This window comes from Bos taurus, chromosome 5, assembly GCF_002263795.3.
Source record: "Bos taurus isolate L1 Dominette 01449 registration number 42190680 breed Hereford chromosome 5, ARS-UCD2.0, whole genome shotgun sequence".
NCBI lineage: Eukaryota > Metazoa > Chordata > Mammalia > Artiodactyla > Bovidae > Bos > Bos taurus.
The window spans coordinates 60,766,146-60,784,238 of record NC_037332.1 but is presented as its reverse complement, the minus strand read 5'-3'; the positions used below and the strand labels follow the sequence as shown (position 1 = coordinate 60,784,238).

The 18,093-nt window shown below is 40.3% G+C and overlaps 1 protein-coding gene across 10 annotated transcripts in view; it reads right to left on the bottom strand.

Annotated features, from left to right (window-relative positions):
• Nucleotides 1–18,093, bottom strand: part of CFAP54 (cilia and flagella associated protein 54) — a 312,009-nt gene that overhangs the window by 280,899 nt on the left and 13,017 nt on the right. For 9 of the 10 annotated variants that reach the window (XM_002687523.7, XM_024992507.2, XM_024992508.2 and 6 more), the window contains exons 3-8: nt 16,303–16,446; nt 12,711–12,882; nt 8,190–8,248; nt 3,321–3,464; nt 1,406–1,519; nt 1,186–1,287 (exon numbers count right to left, since the gene is read on the bottom strand). In XM_002687523.7, the coding sequence (XP_002687569.6) occupies nt 1,186–1,287; nt 1,406–1,519; nt 3,321–3,464; nt 8,190–8,248; nt 12,711–12,882; nt 16,303–16,446 (735 nt within the window). Of the gene's footprint in view, nt 1–1,185; nt 1,288–1,405; nt 1,520–3,320; nt 3,465–6,255; nt 7,498–8,189; nt 8,249–12,710; nt 12,883–16,302; nt 16,447–18,093 lie in introns of those variants that run through there. The other variant, XM_059886965.1, reaches the window with a different exon arrangement.

Below are 18,093 nucleotides of genomic sequence, written 5' to 3'. Positions count from 1 at the left end.
GAGTATCACTACCTACGTGAAGTCCTCCACAGCTCCCCTAGGTCCACTCTGGCAGAACGACCTAGGTCTCCTCTGGCAGAACAACCCAGCAGTTTTCCAAATGAGGACCACCTCTCGATTTGGCCCTGAGCATCAGTCATGAGCAGATAACTATAATAACATTTGACTCCAGTGGGAAATAAGTTTTTGTTTTAAAGCCCCTGAGACATGGGGGTCGTTTACTACTCTAGTGCAACTACATCCTGTTGTTGTTATTGTAGTCACTAAGTTGTGTCCGACTCTGGCTTCTCGGTCCACAGGATTTCCCAGGTAAGAATACTGGTGTGGGTTGCCATTTCCTTCTCCATGGGATCTTCTCTAATCAGGTATCAAACCCATGTCTCCTGCATTGGCAGGTGGATTCTTTTACCACTGAGCCATGAGGGAAGCCCAACCTACATCCTAAATACTCCAAAGATGAAACTGGAAGTTGATAAGAAAAGGTGCCTCCACTTCCTCTCCATCCTCAACACCTTCAAAACTGACACCAAGTGGTCAAAAGGCTTCTGCGATCTTACTCAGAAGGCTGTAAATTTGAACTTTTCCCAGGCTTTTCTTCAGCTTCTTGTCCTTTAACATTACAAAACTAGGATTATGTGAAGGTACAAAAGCTCTGAGGAAAGGATGAAACAAGACCATGTCCAAATTAGGAAGACATTCTTCTATTTGCAGGGATTGGGGGCAGGATTTTTTTACCTGGAGGATAAGAATGTTCTTTACAATGTTTGTTGGTTTCTGCTGTACAACAAGGTGAATCAGCTTTTATACATACATCCCCACCCTCTTGAGCCTCCCTCCAACCCAGCCCCCATCCCACCCCTCTAGGTCATCACAGATAGGGGGTCAGGATTTAATATTGAGTGGTGAAAGTGTTAGTTGTAGGCCTGTTTGCAACCCCATTGACTGTAGCCCACTAGGCTCCTGTCCACGGGATTTTCCAAGTAAAGAGTACTGGAGTGGGTAGCCATTTCCTTTTCCAAGGGATCTTCCTGACTCAGGGATCAAACTTGGGTCTCCTGCATTGCAGGCAGATTCTACTCCATCTGAGCCACCAGGGAAGAATAATGATCAAGCATTAAGGACACAGAGGTATAACATAAACACTGTAGAAATAGTCTGAGACACAGAAGATATTCTGAGACTTACAGTTTGTGCTTCCTTTATGTTAACTCTTATCTTTGGTCTAAAGAAACTTTTGTTTTTTCTTCTAGATTCAAATACTCCTCTTTTGAAGATCATGACTGCCATCTGCCTCAAAAAGAAGAATTACTTATGAAGCATCAATGGGATACACTTCTCAACTACTGATATTAAGTACTTCATCATCTGTAGAGTACAGTGGATTTATCTCATGAAATTTTTATACCTTTATTGTGGCCTCTCTATAATATTCTCTGGATTCTTCCTGTGGTTGTGAGGAACTCATTAATTCCAGTTGCCGTAACTCATCAATTTTAGCTAAAGCACGCCGAGCAAATGCCTACATGCAATTAAAATAAATTTAATTCATAAGACGTTAGAGTACAGTGATTAAAAATGTATCAAGAGAGTATGTTTTACTCTCCCAGACATTTGATTTAATTTGTGAATTAAACTAGGCTGATGCTGACTTTTTCAGAACATAGTGGCTGACCCATCAATCATTTCCTAGAAGCACCACTAATTTCTGTAAATCTAAAGTCAATGAAATGTTGGCTATACTAACTTTAGAATGCAGAAAAGTAAAGAAATTCAAAAAAGTAAGGAAATTCAAATTCTGGGTTACAGAGTAGCTTCTTATAGATGATCACTTCTCCGGTATTGCACATGCATGCACACACACACACACACACACACCCCTCCTCGGTGCTCTTCTCAAATTCTAACTTTTCCACCAAAACCAGCTGTATTATCTATTCAACTGTACACATTGTCAACTAAATTGTTAGGTCCTTAAAGGGCCTTGTTTTATATTTCCAGTACCCAACATATAGAAAGTGTTTATTAATATCTGAGGAAAGGAAGAAGGTGGGCTTGCTTATTTAATCAGATCACCATTATTATAATTCTCTATTGCTATGATAGAGATAATAGCAAAATGAGTTTCATTCCTGTCATTTATTTTAGCAGTTCTTTCAAGTATTTTATTTATAATTTATGATTTTTCATGAAGATGTTTCTAGAACATAATAGTAACATAAAGGGTTACACTTTTCAATAAGAAAAAAATTGCAATAGGAATCAAATGGTTAAAACTATGCAAACATGTCTATCCCTGATAAATTTAATAGCTACAGCAATATGCCACCACTAGTACACTAAGACTAACTCTGCATATATGGTGAATAGTTTCTAGAATGTATCCTAGGCAAGAAAAGTATCCCACAAGGACTGAACTAAGCTATTCTCCTGCTGAAATCCAGACCCCACTGCACTCACCAAGTTACGCTCACTGGTGCAGGGATGGGATGGTCCAAAGGAAGGAATGCCTGTCTCTAATTCTTACCGGTCTATTGACAAGCAGAGTACTACATACTATAGTGAGGGTACCGGATTTCATTTGCACAGAGATGTGGCAGAGGTCAATAGAAGCTCCAACCAGTTAAGCTACATTTCAAATATTTCATCAAAAATATATACAGGAAAAGAGGAAAAATAAGAAATAGAGTATACTAAATAAATGGTGGCTGGAAGCAGAGAAAAACAAAACAAACAGATAGTAGACAGCTTGGAACACAAAAACTAAACAGGGAAGGACAGTGGCTTGCATACAAGAATATAAAGCGGAAGGGAAGATATCAGAGATCTTATTCAGAAAAGAAGCAAAGATGGTGGAAGTGAACAGAGAATAAACGGGGAAGCAGAAAGTAAAAGCAAGAGATTCACAGAATGGAGAAGCCAGGCAAATGTCTGCAAATAAAGCCTGGGACTTGTATCCCTGCTTCATCCCAATTCTTTGGCTTTTGTTGGTTTGCTTGTTTTCTTGCCACTTATCTAATGAAGAAAATGCTAAATATGTTGTATTTTTAAGTATTAGCATCCTCATAATTAAAAAGTGGCCTGCACGCATGCACGCTAAGTCACTTCAGTGTGTTTGACTCTTTGCAACCCTATGGACTATAGCCCAACAGGCTCTTCTGTCCATGGGATTCTCCAGGCTAGGATACTGGAGTGAGTTGCCACATCCTCCTCCAGGGGATTTTCCCAACCCAGGGATTGAAGCCACATCTCTTACATCTTCTGCATTGTCAGGCAGGTTCTTTACCACTAGTGCCACCTGGGAAGCCCAAAAAGTAGCCTACCTCTCCATGAACACCAGCTTGGCAGTCATAGTAGCACTGGCAGACAGCTGTGTAAAGAGTAGCTCTCCACGTCAAGTACCTGATGGACAGGAGAGGCACTGAAGACTCCATACATATACTGGCCCACAGGAGGTATTCCAAGGCCTAAATCAGAAAGGGCACGATTGAGTGTCTTTTCATTTTAAGGGAATAATGCCAATTTTTATTCAATATAATCAAACGAAGAATGGTGAGCACAAGTCACTGACGCTAAAAATACACAAATAATGAGTCAACTAAAAAATAAGCATTTAAAAGTTAAAGAAGAATTTCAAGAACTCAAAATCTCAAGTTAGCCATTTTACGATGTCTTCCTGCCTAGCTCCTAGAGTCCTATGAACTCAGCTTATTCTTCTTAACACTTACCAAATGTCAACACTAGTCGAGGAGCTAATTATGAAAGGCATGAAAGTGAAAGTGACTCAGTCGTGTTTGACTCTTTGTGACCCCATGGACTATACAGTCCATGAAATTCTCCAGGCCAAAATACTGGAGTAGGTAGCCTTTCCCTTCTCCAGGGGATCTTCCCAACACAGGGATTGAACCCAGGTCTCCCACAGTACAAGCAGATTCTTTACCAGCTGAGCTACACAAGGCAAGCCCAAAAGTACTGGAGTGGATAGCCTATCCCTTCTCCAGGGGATCTTCCTGACCCAGGAATCAAACCAGGGTCTCCTGCATTGTAGGAGGATTCTTTACCAGCTGAGCCACAAGGGAAGCCCAAGGAGCTAACTGCAACAATGCAATTGTTATTAGCAACAAATTTCTGTTGATTGATCGACAACAGACCTTCATTGAAAAGTTTCAGTTCCTGATGCTACATATTTCTAGTAATCATAGCATCAAGGGGCTGAGAATCTAATTTCATTCCCTCAACATCACCAGCACCACCACCTGATGTCCCTCACCTTCTCTGCCCACAATCAACAAGGAATGTGCCACGTGGCATAAGAAGACACTTCTAAACATGATCTTCTTTAACCTGAAATGCAATCATTTTGATACACCTCCAGTGCATTTGTTCTAGTTATGCCTTCTAGAACAGCACAAGCCCACTCAAGACTCAACTTGAGAATTATACAGCCTTCCAAGAATCTGAAAGCATCTATGCAGGCTGCCGCTCCCCCAGCACTCTCCAGGACTAAGATCCCCAAGCACTTCTATCCTCCCAGGACAAAGCTTCCCTCTCTTACCATGGTATTATTTGAGGTGGCCAATGTCCCTGTACAGTATATGACTAGAGCACAGTAAAATGAAACTCTCACTCTCTGGTTCTGGTCCCTATATCTCTATTAAGTCAACCTGGGGTTGCTTTATTGCTGCTTTAATTGTTTCTGTCATTGTTTGCTAATTTTGCCACACTGTGAACTAAAACAGAATTAACAATTATCAAAATTCTTGAGTTTCACATTATCTGCTGTAAAGAAATCCTATTGTGGATTTTTGCATTCATATAGTTGTGTTTTGCGGGGCGTGGGATTAAATCATGTACAAATTTTTCCCCCTTTATATCCACGTGGCTTTCAAAGCTCTCAGGATTCCTGGTATTCAAAACTTCATACTTCAAAATAAAACTAGCTACAGTTACCAGTTGTTCACATAATATTTGGGTGTGGTCTCAGATTTAGTATAAAAGATCCCACATCACAGATTTTTAGTGCCAGACAGAACCTTAAAAGTAACCTAATCTGACTCCAAGAGGCTAAACTGCTTGGAAGTGACAGAGCTGGGGCTGGAATTCGGGTCTCTGGACTCCTAAGGGCAGCAGGATTGTTCCCACTACACAGGGCAACTTCAATGAATAGAAGAAAAGCCATCATTCCACTGAGGGTTCTGAGAAACCATCGTTCAGGTTTCGAAGCTGAAATGCCATTTCAAAAAAAAACTACTTAATTTGATTGCAGCATTTTTTTCTCGACCATAAAAGAAAGAATTATTTCTATTAACAAAAATTTGATGATTTCAACAGGACTAGTCTCTTCATTAAAAGAAAACAGAACAAAACTTTGAAAAATACAAATTTTAGGAGCCTAGCAAGAGCATGGTTAAGGTGTCCAGTAGGAAGAACCACACAAGGATTAACCAGCCGAGCCACAAGATGGCAGTGCAGCGTCACTTATTTCAGTTCACAGCCTTTGAGGGGAGCAAAGAGAGGCACTTTAAAGTCTGGACTTGAACTTGATGTGATGGTCTGTGGAAGAATCTGACAACCATCGTTCACGCATCGGCTCTGGCCTCAGCTACATCTCTGACTATCCTAACTAGATATGCAACCCTTCCAAGCCTCAGCTTCCTCATCTGTAAGATATAAGTGATAACGCTACCTTCTCCAAGTGCTGGTGAGAATTCAACGAGTAATATGTGAAAATGGCTTAGAAGCATACCTGAGAGATGGTAAGCATTCATTCAACAAAGGACAGTGATGATAGTCTTAAGGTCTCACCCTCGTAAGACTACCAAGGCATTATTGTGTACACAGAGCCCTTCACACAGCACTTAACACATAGTAGGGATTCGATAAATATTCAATAATAACAAGTGGTAATCATAATTACCAAATCCTGTAGGAATAGGAGTTTAGATTGCTCTGGGGTGACACCACTAAAAACCTAAGGACCCCATGTCTGTTTCTCCTTCTGTTTTGGACTGTAATGGACTTGAACTCTAAAGTAGCTACAAAATCAGGAGGATTCAGATGGGGCCGGACTGCCAAGGGCTTGTCCCCATTAAATGGACCCATCGAGTCCATGTAGAGTCTCAGCTCAGGAGTTGACTCATCAGCTGAGGGTTTGTGAGTTTCAGGGTAAAAAATTAATTTCCTTGAATCTTATTACACTGAACATACATTGAAAGAATTCCAGCCTGATCTGCAAGTGCCAATTGTGCAGCCACCCACCATCTCAAAATTCTTGCATTCCTCACTCCCCCGACTCCCACTCCACAGACTGGGTCTATGAAATGATCCTCCTTCGGGCCTTCCTTATTCTGTCAATGAGAAACTCACATTATATGAGGGGGAGAGAAGAAATCTTACACAGAATATAAATAAGGAATTATTTTAAGATGGCTATCACGTTAAATCAAAATTCCCTCAGCATTAGCAAGTACAAACACCAACAGTTAAATGTTGGCACAGACATCTCTGCCCTTCAAAGCCTTGCCAGACGAATGTTATAAGCAGACCAAACTATGGTGATTCTGTGGAGCAGTTATTTGTTGCCACAGCAAGCACAACAGGAGATTTCCTAAATTCCTTTCAGGAAATCATCTGGAACTGAATAGAGAATCATTGGAATAGTCTCTAGGCCAAATTTACATTAAGCATGGTACAGCCTCTCCTTGTTTTAATTCACACTCAAAATGCTGGCATAGAGTTTGTTAAGTCACTGTCAGTAATAGAGCTTTTAAATGCAAGGAACAAAACAGAGAGAGAGAACACACAATTAATGCTATCCATTAAGCATGCAAATATCTTGGCATCTGTTTTTTTAAGTGTTGTCAGTTTTTAAGATACTTGGCTATGTTTTGAGGAAATAAGGAAAATAATATCTGTCCCGAGTGTCCAAATATTCAGAGCAAGTTTTTACATACAATAGAGAAGACTCATGGAGAAGGAAATGGCAGCAGCAGCAGAGAAGACTCAAATAGCAATGCTGCAAATGCCAGCAACAACTCAAGCATGGTCTCGAGGACAGAATGTTGTCCTTTCTTGGCCTACATTCCAATGACTGAATAGTGAACACAGGGAATAAATATGTCTCCTGCAGACAAAGGTGCTACCAACATGGTAAGGAAGTCAACAGAAGCCATTCCCTCCAGCTAAAACTAAGCAGTGAGTACTGGTCAGTGCGAATCTTACTAAAAAATAACGTCAGCTCATGACTTACATAGCTGAGGTGTTTGTTCACCCATCGAGTATCTGGGCCATTGGTACAGGAAAAGTTCTTCAAGCAAATGTGGTCCGAGCTCCACAGCAAGTAACCCACAGGCTAACCATAGTTTACCATCCAAACTACAATACTTTTAAAAGTAAAAGTGAGCACTATTAATAATTACTCCAGGACAGCAGGCATAAACCAGGACTGTCCTGGACAAGCTAGAATGAATGGCTACCCTGCTGCTACTGCTAAGTCGAATCAGTCGTGTCCGACTCCGTGCGACCCCATAGACGGCAGCCCATCAGGCTCCCCCGTCCCTGGGATTCTCCAGGCAAGAACACTGGAGTGGGTTGCCATTTCCTTCTCCACAATATGATACTGAATATCCATCTAATAACTATATCACCCCACTCCAGTACTCTTGCCTGGAAAATCCCATGGATGGAGGAGCCTGTTAGGCTGCAATCCATGGGGTCCCTAAGAGACGGACACGACTGAGCGACTTCACTTTCACTTTTCACTTTCATGCATTGGAGAAGGAAATGGCAACCCACTCCAGTGTTCTTGCCTGGAGAATCCCAGGGACGGGGGAGACTGGTGGGCTGCCGTCTGTGGGGTCACACGGAGTTGGACACAACTAAAGTGACTTAGCAGCAGCAGCAGCAGTATCATATTGACAAGTTACAACTAATCTGAAAGACTGAGGGACCCTGGAGAAATATCTATCCATTTGGGAAATTCTTTCTTTTCATGAATACTTTAACTGTTTACATTTTTATTTATGATCATGTTAAAGGAAAACTAAAAACAGTATACCTAGTAATACAAATACAGCCACTAACTTTTGTGATACTAAGTCATTAAATTTTCTTTGTTTAGCATTCAATGCTAACAAAAGTCTTAAGAAAACCAGGAAATACAGGGGAAGATATTCTGACAGTAAATTTCATACCTTGGAAGAATGACCTCTGATCATCAATTTTCTGCAAATAGTGTAAATGTAAATGGTACCTAGATGGAGAAAAAGATTAGTATGTTTTATAGTCACATGATAGAACTTTACATTCCACACTCTGTAGTTTAAGTTGGTAGTTCTCAAAACAAATGACTCTCTTATAAGAAAATCTGATAATGACCAAAGTTATAATCATTATAAAACTTTTTATAACTTGCAGCTAAATTTTTAAAAGAATTAATATGACCATATTTTTAAAATGTTAACACAGGAAACTTAGTCTTACTTTAAAGGCATTTTAAAGTACTGGTCAGTAAGAAGTGAAAGTGAAGTCGCTCAGTTGTGTCCAACTCTTTGGGACCCCATGGCTTCTCAGTCCATGGGATTTTCCAGGCAGGAGTACTGGAGTGGGTTGCCACTTCCTTCTCCAGGGGATCCCTGGATCCAGGGATCGAACCTGGGTCTCCCGCATTGTAGGCAAATGCTTTACCCTCTGAGCCACCAGGGAAACCCAACCCTTACTATAAAACAAAGCCAGCTCATGACTGGAACACAGCTGAGGTATTTGTTTAGCCAACTAGTATCAGGGCCATAAGTTACAGTCCAAGCTCTTCCAGTAAAATGCAGATCAAGCTCCATAGTAAGACATAAGTTTAAGTTTTGAAATATACTGAACAAAAGGATATTTTAATAGCATAATGTATGTACTTTGTGGTTTTATTAATTCATATAAAATTTTATTGGTTCCCATGGTTTCCTCACAGTTGCATAACTAAAGATTTATCTCCAAATAAGACTAGGATACATATTTAATCATATAGCACAATACTCAACAAAGAAACTCATAACTTAAAACCATAATGCATAATAGGTTACATTATATTCACTTGCTGTTTCATATAATATCTACCCCATTATTAAGTACGTTCCATAAGCACTCTGATGAAAAATGACATTTCCAACTCCTATGTAAGATCATTCAAGTACGATCATTTTTAAAATCAGGCCAATAATTAAATGAAGATAGACAGCTCATTTCATAGCAGCATTTGGAGGACAAGTGGAGAATGGCATCACCGTATATCTTTCTATATAGAAAACATATTATCAGGCTATAAACATAACCCAAAAGACAGTATGCTGCTGCTGCTAAGTCACTTCAGAAAGACAGTATAGCATGCTTTAAAAAGGCATTTAATTATAATGGCAAGCAATCTAAATATTTCCCATAAAATATCTGATCTAAAATTCATAAGCGCCACAATTCAACAATTACAAATCCTATGTTCACTTTTAAACTTAAAAAGCTTCTAAGAAAATAGCACCTGCTCCAAAACACACATCCCTTGATTACAATACACCTGCAGGCATAATAAATATGACACAAATCAGTGACCAAAATATACAGAATAAAATCTTAAATACTTAAACAACCATAAAGTTCACAGAGAATGCAATTAAGTCCTTCACATTCAGAGCCTCAGCATTCTTAATGTTCCTGCTCTCATGACGTAGAATTGTTTATCTGCAGTAAGATCCAGTAGGGAAAAATTCCTCAGCTAGTAAGAGCTCAGGCTCAGCATTCTTAACTTGGCTTTGTTGACCTGATCTGTATAACTGTGTTACTTAGGAAAAAAATCACCTAGAGAGGATATGCATAGGAGACATGTAACTCTTCACAAAACACATGACTCAGGTGTGAGCAGGGAACTCAAGACAAACATTCAGCAATGGGAACTGGGGGACTTCAGAAAGCCCCAGGAGACCACCCTCAAGAATAACAAGGGCCCTTGGTATTTCAAAGATGTACCTTTAATCTTTGCACCCCTAGTACACCCTGACCATAATGGAATTCTTCCCTGATGGTTCAGGATATTGGCATGGCTTACAGATTCCACCGCAGAAGCCCACTGGACAGAGTAAATGGTTCAAAATGGAACACAGACTGAATCTTTATGATCTCAGAATGCCTCTGGAACTTAGTTTGATGTTTTAACCAAATCCCTGATACAGAGTGACTTGTGACAAGTGATTCCTTGACATGTGACTCCTTTTCATCAAAGACAGTCACCACCAAAATAATCTATTTGAAGGCTTAAATGATTTGTGTTCAGGTTAGTTGGGAAGTCAGATATTATCCAATATTATCCAATATTCATTTACCCAGTTAGATTTTGTGAAAGAACCAAGATTGATTAAATAACTTAAGAAACCAACTCTTATAATTGTATAATAGTCAATTAAAGAGTGTTAATATTTAGCAGGAAAGTTCGAATGTATTTTAAGAAATTGACTGGGCAGGTCATTTTTTCACAATTCAAATTCCAAAGTTTTAAAACTACAAGGCCTTTGCACTTGCTAATCTCCCAGTCGGAATGCCCTTGCCCTGAATGCTCAGATGTCTCAGCCAGGTGTTTGTTCAAATCTCCAGTGAGGTCTACCCTGACCATTCTATTTAAAATTGCAGCCCAGGCCCCAGACCAGCCATCACTCTCACTAATCCCTTTCTAGACTTTATTTCCCTCCATAGCGCTCATCATCAGGGGCTTTCCAGGTGGCTCAGTGGTAAAAGAATCTGCCTGCCAATGCAAGAGATGAAGGTTTGATCCCTGGGTCGAGAAGATCTCCTGGAAAAGGAAATGGCAACCCACTCCTATACTCTTGACTGGGAAGTCCAATGGAAGAGGAGACTGGTGGGCTGCAGTCCATGGGGTTGCAAAAAAGTCAGACATGACTAACGATACACACAGATAGTCCTCATCACCACCTGACACATCACTTAGTTTTGACTTGTTTATCATCTCTCTGAAGTACTATGGCAGCATGAGAAATAGGGTTTTTGTGTGTTGTCCACTCCTGTATCCCTAACACCTGGAACAATGCCTGGCACTTAAGTTTGAGATGAATTAATTAAAACAGGGATGGCAACTAATGACACTAAGTGCATGTATCTCCCACAATCCAGCAACCACTCCAGGGCACACGTCCCAGAAAACTCTCACATGGGTCTACAAGAGGACCGATGTGAGGATACTCACTACAGAATTATCTGTGAGGTCAGAGAAGCAGGGCAAACGAGGTGCCCATCCTTATTATGGGTCTCTGCCGAATACAATTCAGCAGGCAGTTAACAAACCAGGTTTACATATAGGAACATGGCTAGATTCTAAAACCATAGAGTTGAGCAGGAAAATATTTAGGAAACAGGATAAAATCTAGAACATGATGCCAAAGAAAAAGCACCCAGCAGAATAAAGGATGTGGAAGACACAGGGATTGTCCTTTTTAAAAAGAAAATGGGAGGGGGGTGGTTTTGTGGGAATTTTTGAAGGATTTCTGATAGGGAGTCACACTGCATCATCTCCACCCCTTAAGCTGAGCCTGACCCCAGGGCCCAACCATCAGGTTGGGTATCACCCTTTCTTGAGCACAGAAGCTCTGCTCTGGCTCAGTCCCTGCCAAGATGCATGAGCAATTCACCCAGAGACATGGCCCTGGCAACTCTGATGATGATGGGATGCAAAAGTTTAACAATCACTGACCTGAAAAATGTCTCCCAGAGACACTCTCATCTCAGTAGCAAATGTAAGGTCTGATTACAGTCAAAATGTCAAAAAAAATTATTTGGGGACAGTGAAGAAGGAAAAGACTAGGAAACATACTGTCAGCTACCATGGATGAGAGGAAATCCAATATGCTTTCTTTCAAGTTGTTTTGCCCTCATCTTATAAACTCAGAACAGACTGTCATTCTTTTTCTTACAAGAATATGTGATCCAGAGAACAATATTATAGGTTACTCCTTATAACTTCAAATTGTAACTTTAAAGAGAATTTAAATTGAATTTAAATTGTAACTCTTAAAAGAAAAAAAAGGTTACCTTTTTATAAGATTTAGAAAAGATTCATTTTATGAGACATACATAATGCATACATACGTCTATCTATATAACGCATATATGTGTATATAAATAAACCATATACACATATACATGCACATTCTCAGAGTTCCTCACTCAAAAACAAGTAGGAGGAGAAGGTTGATATGTAGGAAGCCCTAGTCACTGGCCAAAATATTTGAGGAGAGGACCGATAAGTAGATGATGCTTAGAAATAATCTAACCTGCAAGGGCCCTCTGATCCTTCTCCACTTAGATTTATTTGGCCAAAAAGTTTGTTCAGGCTTTTCTGTAAGATGTTATAGAAGAACATGAATGAACTTTTGGCCAACCCAATATCGACTTACTAACTGTGGCCCCGTATTTTGTTTATATGTGAAACTGATTATCTCCACAGCTCTGATCCTCCCTTGAGCAGAAAATCCACACACTTGCTGTATGAGTCCCTGCTGGTCAGGACAAGCTAAAATGTGATAAAAATGTAACAAAGCCCACCACTGTCCTCTTATGAAATGAACATTATCTAAATCACAAGGTAATCAAGTCACCATTGAACTTGGCAATTAAATGACTTCCTGAAAGACACAATGAAAAATAAAATATTGAACACTGATATATACCATTGAAGATAATCCAGCACAGGTGCTCCTGTGGCAAAGCCACCTGCATGATGAGCCTGAAGGAGGACAAGATTTGCAGACAGTGGGTCACAGATTCTTTATTCTGCAGGTTCACATCACTGTCACAGACCAGCTGGTAGTTGCAAATATTTTTGCCATTTAAAGCATGAAACTGAAACATATGAGAAAAAAAGAATATAAATAATGCTTATACAACTTAGGAAAGCACCTCTTAAAATGCAAAAAACTAAAATGGAAACAAATTATGCATAACTAACTCAATAGATCAGTAGAGTACAGGAGACTGAATGTTTGTGTCCTTCCAAAATGTATATGTTGAAACCTCACCAGCTGCCATATGAGAACATAGCGGGAAAGCAGGCCCTCACCAGACAGAGTCTTCCAGCCCCCCTGATCTTGGACTCACCAGTCTCCAGAACCACGAGCAATAAATGTTGTTTAAGCCATCCAATCTCTGGATTTTGGCTATAGCAGCCTTAGTGGACTAACACATGGGAAGAAACTTGGTAAAATAAGTTTATTCAAACCATGCATTTAGTTAAGATCATCTTTCTTTAGTCAAAAAAAAAAAAGTCTTACTTCCAAGAATATAGGATTGAAACAATTTTTAAAAGTCTCCCTAATGGCATGTTAACATATTAATTCAGATGTTATGTATGTACACAATTCTGTCGGCAAATGTTTGTTGAGCACCTCTGTTTGCCACACTCTGCTAAGCAACAGGGAGTCAAAGATGAGGAAGACAAGGCTCTTGACAGAGGAAAAACCCTTCCAGGCACACACAGTGTTAGGGATGCTTAAGGTGACTGCTGTGGTCACTGAGCTGAAAGTCTTTTTTAAAGTTGGGTAAGAAGGTTTAAGACAAATTGAGCTATAGAAGTGGTCCATGGTTAGAACATGGACACCATTCCAAAGAATGTGGACTAGTATTTGATTTACACTTTTTAGAAATGAATTCTGACAAAAGTATGAAAGATGCAAAGCAGATGGGGGACAAAGCTACATGCAAGAGGCTAGCAGAGATCAAAGGCTTCTGAGGTTGTCCAGAGACAAAAGGGCCCTGAAATGGGGCTCTGAAAGTGGGGATGAAGAGAAAGGAAAGAGCTAAGTCTTATCTAAGATCCATGACATTTAGTGACCAATTAGAAGTGAGAGGTAAGAGAGAGGAAGAGGCTTGCAATGGTTTCCTGCTTGGGTGATGGACTGGAGCCAATTATTGGAGAAAAGATGTTTGTTCAATTTGGGACATGTTGATTATGAGATTATGATGTTACCTTGATAGATGGGGAGTTCAGGAGAGTGATTTTGGCTAGAGAAACATCAGAACTACTAAAGCTGTGCGAGTGTACACTTATAATAACACAAATGAGCCTTATTCTACCAGGCAGATTGTCTGCTTGGATAAATGTATTTCTAGCCACCATGAAACTGATTTCACAGCTAGGGAGGTTGAGTCTAAGCATGATAATACAATAGTATAAGAGATATGGAGGCCTGGGCCAGGGTAGTAGGGGGTGGGGGGGCTCAAAAGTTCCAATTTTTCATTCAGCACTCTTCCCAATGGGGCACTGAGATATTACAATTTATAAGAAATATATATTTGGCCACTCAGATGGCCAAAATATGTTTCTCATATATGTTTGTTCTTCATCCACAGTTTCTAGCTCACAACCCCCCCAAACCCTTGGAATTGTTTTAAGTGTTGAGAGTGACAAAGATCTTTGGCTATGTTAATGAGGTGACTTTTGGAAAGTGGCTAAGGATGGAGGTTAAGTTGCCAATGGAGCCAACCATGTGATTAGAGGTTTAGCACTTTCAGTCCCACCCCCTGACCTCCAGGGAAGGGAACAGGGGCTGGAAGTTGAATCTACAACCAATGGCCAATAATTCAATCAATCCCAATTATGCAATGAAGCCTCTCTTAGACTTCAAGGAGACCAAACCAGTCAATCCTAAAGGAAATCAACCCTGAATATTCATTGGAAGGACTGTTGCTGAAGCTCCAACACTTTGGCCACCTGATGGGAAGAGCTGACTCACTGGAAAAGACCCTGATGATGGGAAACATTAAAGGCAAAAGAAGAGGCAGCAAAGGATGAGATGGTTATATAGCATCACTGACTCAATGGACATAAATTTGAGCAAACTACAGGAGACAGTGGAAGACAGGAGAGTCTGGCATAATACAGTCCGTGAGGTCTTAAAGAATTGGACATGGCTTGGTGACCGAACAACAACAATGAAGCCTGCGTAAAAACCCAAAAGGATGGTGTTTGGGAAGTTTCCAAGATGATGAACACATGGAGGTGCTGGGAGTGGGGTGCCCACAGGGGCCATGGAAGCACTACGCCCTTTCCCCATGCCTTGTTCTATGTATCTCTTCCCTCTAGTTCCTGAGTTACATTATGTCCGTTTATAATAAACCTGTAATCTAATAACTAAAACGTTTTCACAAGTGCCATGAGCCACTACAGCAAATTATTGAACCCAAGGATGGGTCGTAGGAACCTCTGAGGTAACAACTGGAGCTTGCAACTGGCATCTGAAGTGAGTATGGGATGTGGTGGAATGGGGAGTGGTCTTGTAAGACTGAACCCTTAACCTGTGGAATCTGACTCCATCTCCTCGTAGAGTCAGAATCGAGTTCAGCTGTAGGACAATCAGCTAGTGTTCCAAGAATTATTTCTTGGTATCAGGATCCCTACCCCTCCCCTCCATATTAAGCACTAACTCACATTGCCCAGTATTCTCATTCATGCACTTGTGTCACAGGCAAACTAAATGTGCCTTCAAACATGCTTCAGCATTTCTGCTTATTAAACCACATGTTGTTTTCAAGACCTAGAACAATCATTAAGTTTGGAATAACACAGCCTCGGATTCAGATGAATTAGGGTTCAAACACCAACTGTGTCTATTGCTTAAAACAACTAGGTTTTTTACTCTCCAAAAAGCCTCAGTTTCTTATCTGTAAAAGAGGCATAATCGTACCCATCTCTTAGGACTGCAATGAGGCTGCAAGATAACAGTTCATATAAAGCATTTAGAAGACTACCTAGCACATGATAACTGCTCAACCAGTGACTCATCGGTAGCAATTAACATAATAATGCTGGTATACTAGAAAAAAGCATATTTTTTTTTCATATCAAAAGATCTATGTTTCCTCTCCAGAGTCACTAGTTATTATACTGTGTGATTAGCTTTCTTTTTCTCTCTTATACAATAGGGATAATAACAGTATCTAACTCATAGAGTTATTGTAAGGAGCCAATGTTTTCCAAAGTACTTTGAAGAGTAAAAGCATTCTACCAATATTAGTTATAATAATAATAAAACTGCCTACTGGATGAATAAGCGATTATAGTGACGAAATCTCCAAAGCATCTTTACAAAAGTTAATAAGTGCACTTTCTCATCCAGCACAGAAAATATTTATTAAGCAACTTATAGTACACAGGTAAATACCACGCTAGGCAAATGAAAGACACTGAGAAGCTGTCAGCTAAAGGACAGACTGTTGCATAGCTAATATAAACGGTAGCTATTTTAGCTACCACTTTCATCTTACTGTATGTGCTGCAGTTTTGTCTCCAAAGCCTTTTGGGAAAAAGACAGTTTTGAATTGATTCACGTCTGCTTTATTCTCATCAAAGCTGATGCTGAACTCCTGAAGATATCTGCCATAGCACTGTAAAAGGGCCAATTTATATTCCTGAAATAAAAAAAAAAGGGCTCGATGAAGGTTTTAAAATACCATTTTTCTTATCATTATTAAAATTAGGTGATATTGGGTTTCCCAGGTGGCGCTAGTGCTAAAGAATCCACTGCCAATGCAGGAAACAGAAGAGACGTGGGTTTGATCCCTGGGGTCGAAAAGATCCCCCAGAGGAGGGAATGGCAACCCATTCAGGTATTTTTGCCTGGAGAATCCCATGGACAGAGGAGCCTGGCAGGGTCACAAAGACGCAGACATGACTGAAGCAACTTAGCACACCCAACGTTCATATTATTCTCAATGATGGCAATGTTGATAATTACTATGATCACCATTACTTCCACCATGACATCATTACTAACATTATCACAACTATTTCCAAACACACACGTAACAGACACTGTTCTTGGCAATGCATGTGCATTATTTAATTCTCCTCACAACAAACCAATTGTGACATGAGACTTCAAAGACGGGGATACTCCCCAGGGCATTGTGTGTGGCAATACCTGGATATACTCAAAATCCAACAGGTTCAGCCTCAACAGAGGATAGTAATCCACCAACTCAATCACAGAGGTGGAGGAGCTGTTTAACCAGCCTTGCTTCTCTGATACCTCCTAAGCTCCAAAAAAGAAAGGACAGGTTGGGGAGGGCAGCTAGGGAGCTAGGGAGAGGAGAAAAAATGGGGGTGGGTAGAGAAAAGAAGGAAGAGGAAAAAAAGGAAGGAAGGAAAGAAAGAAAGGAGAAGAGAAGATTGCAGGTGATGAGCTGGCTCTTTCATGTCCCATTTCTGAAGTTACATCAGGACCAATCAGTCTGTGCTGTTGGTAGTTAAGGATTCTCGTCAGTTCTGATGCATGCTTAGTTTCCCATTACAAAGTCAGATGCCTCATTTCTGAAGCCCACAGGGCACAGCTGACCCAGAGAGTTTCAGGGCGGTGGATGCCAGCAAGGCTCCACAGATGAGTCAGCTACAGCCCTTCCTCTGCTTCTTCCCATGCCACTGTGTTTCCAGGAAGAGCAGCTGCCCTGGGTGTGAACTGCCTCTTGGGTTACCTTGCCCCTCCACAGATTCAGAGTTAAAATGCTCTTTTGTTCCTATTTCTATTGACTTGTTTGTCACTTACTCACTAATTAATTCTGAATCTTTTCCATTCTAACTTGATTCACATAATGAATTCAAATCTAGGTTCAAAACAAGAGTAGTCCAACAAGATGAGCTTTACTGTAACTAAAATAAAAATAGATTCTAGAAACCAAAGTAACCACTCAAGTTTGTTTCCAGGGTTATAAATACCTTTACCGGCCCACTTTCCCATCAGTGAAAAGTATTTAAAACATTCTGTTTCTTTAGTAAATCTTTTAGATAGTCTACCTGAAATACTCTGAATTCTTGGCCAATACCCATTATCAACTTGCTTTATCAACTTCTAACATGTTCCTTCTTCCTCCCTCCACCCATCTGGATACTCCTGAAACAACCTCAGACCGTGTTGTGTATCACCAGCTCCTTATTATGGAATTCTACAGGCAAGAATACTGGAGTGGGGTGCCATTTCTTTCTCCAGGGGATCTTCCTGAACCAAGTATTAAACCCAGGTCTCCAGCATTGCAGGCAGATTCCTTACCATACGAACTACC